The 6,461-nt window shown below is 36.9% G+C and overlaps 1 protein-coding gene across 2 annotated transcripts; it reads right to left on the bottom strand.

Moving 5' to 3' along the window:
• Positions 1 to 671: 671 nt before the first annotated feature.
• Positions 672 to 6,203, bottom strand: plcxd2 (phosphatidylinositol-specific phospholipase C, X domain containing 2). 2 transcript variants are annotated; one of them, XM_038286730.1, is made up of 8 exons: positions 5,914 to 6,200; positions 5,484 to 5,620; positions 5,270 to 5,389; positions 4,390 to 4,443; positions 4,149 to 4,304; positions 3,119 to 3,229; positions 2,577 to 2,707; positions 672 to 1,696 (listed from the first exon to the last, which is right to left on the bottom strand). In XM_038286730.1, exons 1-8 carry the CDS (start codon positions 6,014 to 6,016, stop codon positions 1,537 to 1,539), a joined length of 972 nt encoding a protein of 323 aa, XP_038142658.1. In that variant the 5' UTR covers positions 6,017 to 6,200; the 3' UTR covers positions 672 to 1,536. The 2 variants fall into 2 exon arrangements, with proteins under 2 accessions (XP_038142658.1, XP_038142659.1); XM_038286731.1 differs by lacking the exon at positions 5,270 to 5,389 and having other exon boundaries at positions 5,914 to 6,203.
• Between the last annotated feature and the right edge of the window lie 258 nt (positions 6,204 to 6,461).

Below are 6,461 nucleotides of genomic sequence, written 5' to 3'. Positions count from 1 at the left end.
CCAGTAGAGGTATTTGGCAATAATGATCAGCAAAGTCTTCCATGAAAACTTCCAAAAAAGAAAAACAGCAAATAAGACACATAATCACTATGTAGCATAATGGTGGACTAGTTGTGCTTTAGGTTTTATCTTGCTGCTCTGGCATTCCTGCATGTTACTGCAGTTTGCCAAGGTATGAATATAAAATGTCCATTATATGGTTATTTAGCTAGAGGGGTTCAATTTGGAGCAGTTGGTAGCACTGTTGCCTTGCAGCAAGAAAGTCCTGGGTTTGATTTCCTGCCCGGGGTCTTTCTGGACTTTGCATGTTCTCCCAATGGATGCGTGGGCTTTTTCTGAGCAACACTCACAGTCCAAAAAAAAAAAACAAGGCTGTAAGTTTAATTGGCTTTTCTAAAATGTCCTTTGGTATGAGTGTGTGTTCAAGGTTGTGGGTCTCTGAGTTGCTCTGTGATGGGCAGGTGACTTCACTGGTGTTTACTCTAGTGTTCCTTTCACCTGAAGACTGCTAGAGATAGGCACCAACCCTATTGCAACCCAGACAGATTAAGTGGGATCAGATAGATAGATAGATAGATAGATAGATAGATAGATAGATAGATAGATAGATAGATAGATAGATAGATAGATAGATAGATAGATAGATAGATAGATAGATAGATAGATAGATAGATAGATGCACGGATGGACATAAAGATGGATGTTCTAGCTTGAGGGAAACATTTTCATAAAAGAATAAAGCGAGTGGCCAGTTTGCACCAGTATGATGTGACTTTACTTATAATGACTGTTGCTGCAAGTGGAAGATTTATTTTTTACACAGAGTTGTTTATCTTTTTACTTAACTCTTTGTTGAAGAAAACATGGTAGGTGGAGGCTCTTGGGGGCTTTGATTCCCTTAAGGCTAGCTAAACATATTTCGAGAATCTTGCATGGACTAATTTGTATTAATACCAAATACAAGAAAAGCTTGTAATTTATTTTATCAAAACCTTAAAATTTTGAATATATAAATTCTCTGCCAATGTGCCTGTTTAATTCATATACCTTAGTTACATTTATGATAGGTAACACAGATAATTTTTTCCTTTTACTATTCTATAGTTATTACACCCCGGATAAATGCTAGAGTATACATCAAAATGGAGGATGTGTGTTACAGTTACTTTTCATTGCAGCAATATATGGTGCATTTTGAAAATAGAGAATTTACTTTTCTTTTGGTTTGCTCTCTTCTTTCCATAAGCTTTCTAAAATCCTTTTTGCTGTATTTGAAACACATGGGCTAAAAGACTTGTCTGCAAAAAATATTGAAGAGTTCTGGGAATATCAAAAGGCTTAAAATGTCATTAAACACTGGCATTTTATGTTTAGTCATTTAATTAGAAAGTCTAAATCTCTGCAATCAGCAGAAAAGTTACCAGCAAAAAATATGAAAATCCTACTTAAAATCAATAACGTTGCTTCCCCCTTTGATGCAATGTTATTGAAGCAGTAAACCAAACCATAAGAGCGCCATTCAAACTAGGACGTGTGTCATCTCGCTTTGTGTTCCGACTCTGAAAGCAGCAGGTTGTTTAGTTTAATTACAATGTTGGCAAAGTCAGTGAGCTCCACAAAGTCAGAGGTAATGATGTTGACTCCGTCCACCCCTGGTCGTTGAGTCTGAACCCAGGACATTATGATTGGCAGGTTTCTAGATTGACAAAAGAAGAGGGACTGTGTTAAAAAAATAAAAAAAGGAAAAAATGTTTTCTTTGTCACCTTAACCTAATTTCCTAAAACTTTAAATCATCTTTAAGTTATCTTTCTTTAAAAAGAATCTGTTTCATTGCATGTATGATCCTTCTAAATGTATTTTAAAAGTGCCAAAATGTTTTAAATCAATTTTATAACTGTAAAGAAAACAAATTGAAAAAAGAAAAAGAAAATAAGAGGTAGTGTCTGTCTGTCAGTCTGTAACCTATGACTCCAGCACTCATGCCTTAGTCACTCCTCTGCATTCCTTCTTTTTTTTTCTTCATTCCGACCAGGCACACACATTCAGAAACACATCTACTGAGGCGGCTGTATCACTTTAAACAGCCAGATACATTTCCCCGTGTGAACCTAACAGAACAAAACCTGGAAGCTTATGTGTTTATCTGCCTGTGGTACACAATCACATTTCCTTAAAAGTGCAAATTTAGACCACCTCCTGTCTCCAACTAGTCCATTTTTTATGATAACACTTAATATAACATGCTTTTTTCTAAGAAAGGTATGAATGGTATTTTCTCAGGGTTTGGATTGTAGCTGCATTTTTTTAGCCTGAAGCTAAGGCAAGTTGATATAGATCCCTGGGAATTTAGTGCAAACTGTGTAAGGATTTATTAGTTAAATAGAGATCTTATCAGATCTACATGTGCAAACGCTTAACTCTGTACATTGCAATGTGAACAGATAATGCTCTGTATGAGAACAAATAGCTGCTAGTTAATAGCGTTGAATAAGATGGGTTCAGATGACAAAAATAACATGTCCATGAAGCCTCACTTAAATAATAATCTTATATAGTTTCCAGCCATGACACTAACCTTTCTACCAGGTAATCGCGTAGCCCCCAGACCAAACCCTTGGCCACAGTGTTGACTGTAGGAGTGAGGATGGCCTGGGTGACATGGAAGGATCCCTGTTTCTTTCTTTCTTTTAAAGTAGTTTCCAGGAACTAAGAGAAAGTAGCATAAAAGAAAATAGAGATCATGCAGTATCTAATAGAATTATGCATGGATGATTGTGCAAGGTAGAGCTGTAAATGTGTTGATAATCTATTACTAGAGAATCCTCTCCTTTCAGGTTTGTCTACAGCATCTCCTTCTGTTTAGATCTGAACTTTGACCTCTAATTTCTAGACATAACCTTGACAGTTACTTAACCATTTCCTGGACAAATCTCTTGTGAGTTCAGGTTGTTTTTTCCCCCGTTGGATTCATTTTCTTTTTTCTACTTACAGACCGATATCTTGACATTTCTTATTCGCTAAAAGACAGTTGTTGTAGCTGCTGTGCATAGAAATCAGATTATTTCCTTTAAACTTAAGGACAACAGAGCAAAGTAAGAGTTAGTGTTGTTGTCTTACCTGTATAAGCTTGTTTGGCTCAGTGGTGTTTGCCCAAGGAGCAGGGATTTTATTGCCAGGCCACATGACAGGGATACCTTGTGCTGAAGGATGGTGGTAGAAAACAATAACCTGTGAAGAGGCACAGACACCACATGGTGAAAAATTTGTGAAAAAATACTCACTTAAGGGAGCATATGATATTTGATAAGATATTTTCAGATTAATATATATTTTGTTTTATAATTTTCCTGTAAGAAATCTGTATTTAGTCACAGCTTAAAGAATCCTCTTTATCTCATTTTCTACTGTTTAGACATATCTAGAATTTCCTGTTAACAATTTCAAAGAAATCATTTTAAAAAATCTGTTTTTTAAAAACATAAGCTGCAAATAATTGTTTTGAATTGGAAAAGCGTAAAGAGAAATGTCGCCACCTTCAGGTTCTAACTGCACAGCTCAACCTATATTCTTTCTGTTCTTTTGCTGTCTCCTGCTCTATCACTGATACCTTTGGGACGGAAGTGAGCAAAAGATTAGGGTCATGGGAAGAGGGATGATAGTAGCCTACTTTTATGTGACTGAGCCCTGAACTTTGTTCAGTAGTGTTGTTTCAGATAATGTAAGGATCTATATAAATGGTTACAATCTCTTTGATACGTATATAAAGTAAATGCATTTAAAATGTGCAGTATAAATAAAATAAAGTACAGAAAAGTGTTATTATTTGTTTGAGATGGTGATGCGAAAATGTATGTATAGATTATGCAAAGCATTGGAGAACTTAAATTAAACAGAGATGAGAAAATCTAATGTTTAAGTCTACGAAGTGAAAGTCAGACTGCATGGTGGAAAAAGTGTTAATGGACTGATACCCACTTCTAATTCCTTCTCAAGACTATCAAAGGTAATGAGGATTACCTGACATCCGTTGATCTGTTCACCACACGCACACCAGCATGCCGGTTTTATTTTACGTGCCATTAGAAAACTTTGCAGTATATACATTTGTGAATGGGCTCTACTTTTTAAACCAATTTTCTGATCTCACCTGGTATTTCTTCTCCCAGAGGTAGTTCAGAGTGATGTTCTCCACTGCACAGTCGCTGCACAGCTTACTGCCAAACACTTCCTGCAGCATTTCGATGAGGTACACGTGGTGCTCTGAATCCATTGCATAGTAATGATTGAAGTCTAAAAACACAACCTTTATCGAAAATATAGTCAGTTAGTCATCTAAACATCTATCTGTGTTTTAAAACATGTTAGAAGTGTTGAAGTGTTTCTCTTACCTCTTTTTTGTGTCTGCATAAGAAGGAGTTAATTTCTAACAGGCCGTCCCTCACCTTTACACACAGATAGGAGACACATTTATAAATAGATGATGCATGAAACAAAAAGTTTTGTTACTTGTGCAAGAATGGCAAAAACACCACAACTTATTGGGTCACAGTTTTAGACCTTTAACACCAAGGGACAAAATTACAACAAGCAATATACAAAACAAAGGAAATGAGGGCATAACTATTTTTTCATGTTAAAATTTAGAAAACATGGCATAAAATATTTTTCTTTTTCATTTAAAAGCTCAAATTTAATAAATACCTCATCAAAACATTTCTGCAAAAAGTGCTTTTAAGAAAAATTTGGTTCACACAAACATGCAAAATGCATCTTAATCTAATTTTGATTTGGATTTATTTATTTGAAATGTAATAAGTTAATCTGAACAGCAGGTCCAAGTTAGGTCAGAAAAGTTTTCATCTAGTGCCGCTTTTTAGGTAAAAGTAAATTCATATGCTAGAGAAGGAATGAAAGATTATAACAGATCTGCAAAAGTAACGTTCTGAATGACCCATTATAAACAAGGGATGTTTACAGCCAGCCACGCCTTTTGATACCTGCAAGACCTTCCAAGACTTTGGTTTTGGAAAAAAAATAATTCCTGCTGCACTGAGAAAAACAAAACAAAAGCTAAGATAGAACTTTACAGTAAGTTGAAAAAAATGAGACATTTAGAGAATGTGCACTGAATTTAACTTTTTTTTTTATTATATATATATTTAAAAAAAGCAAACCCAACCAATAAAATAGCACTTGAAGAAGAATAACAGCACTGGATTAAAACTAATTACAGGAAAGTGCCAGCATTTGTTTTTCTTCTCTACTCACCTTGTGTCCAAAGAGGCCATGGATGAAATAGATCTCATTTCCAGCTTCACAGGGTTTAGAAGATACTCTGAGGTCAAAGTAACGGATTCCTGCATCTAACTGCTCTCTAAACGTCAGATTCTGGGAATATTGATCACATTGCATATTACCAGTGGCTCCACATCCTTACAGGGATGCAAGTTGCATGCTGTTGGATGCATTTTGAGAGTACTACCTGTGTCATTGACCACTTCACCATGAATTTCTTGGCTAACACACTGAACATGGTGACCAAGTACTTCACATAGGTCTTCTGATCAGGGCCGACAGGTGCATGGACATCCACCCAGAAAGTGAAGGAGTCATGAGAACCTGGAGCAAAGTGTAAGACTCGTTGGTGCTAATGGGACATGTATAGAGGAAGCTTACATTTGTATGGAAACTACGGAGCAGACGAGGCAACGAAAACCAGTTAAAACTATAAAACTCTGAACAAAGGCCTCATTTGGAGGTTTTTGAAATTTTGGTTATGTGGGTCATCAGTGCCAGACCGGATATCATTCACCCCATACACACAACACTGAAACTAAAAGTCATTCCACCCTGTTGTCGAATGTTTCATCTTTCCATTGAGCATTTTATTATCCCTAAGTTCTTCTGCTCACCTGGCACAGCGAGGTACTTCAGAGGCATGGCACTGAGTTTGGAGGGAAGTAAACCCATCCAGTCGGCATTGACGTTGCCAATCCCAGCAGGTCTTGTCCTCATGTCCCTCAGGAGGCTGCCCGCCAATGTCCCAGTCAGGAAACTGCTCTTTGGTGCTGAGGCACCCTGTAAAACTCATCACGAAGCGCTCCAAATTCGGAACAATCAAAGCAGGTCATCCTGGATTTTTTACATTTCATTTTAATATCATATCTTAAAAACTAATGAAGAAAACTACTAATTTGGTTGGGACTCCATTCTGACAAGCATTGCCGGGCATCCTTAAGAAGACCGGCAGGGAACTAATGTCCACAGTAATCCTCTTAAGTGAATTTCCACTTGTTACAGCCTCTTCCCCTCCCATGCTGATACTTCTGAGCTTAACCTGGCTCGTATGTGTGCTAGAAGCATCTGTGAGAAACACGGGCACAAAAAAGGTGCAGGAAGATGAGGACATTTTCCAGGATTTTCAAGTTGTACAGGAGCAGAAATGCTGATTTATGAATTG

The sequence above is a fragment of the Cyprinodon tularosa genome, unplaced genomic scaffold (assembly GCF_016077235.1).
Source record: "Cyprinodon tularosa strain WSP-4 unplaced genomic scaffold, ASM1607723v1 ctg23, whole genome shotgun sequence".
Classification (NCBI taxonomy): domain Eukaryota; kingdom Metazoa; phylum Chordata; class Actinopteri; order Cyprinodontiformes; family Cyprinodontidae; genus Cyprinodon; species Cyprinodon tularosa.
The sequence above is the reverse complement of the archived record's forward strand: the minus strand, read 5'-3'. Positions and strand labels throughout refer to the sequence as shown.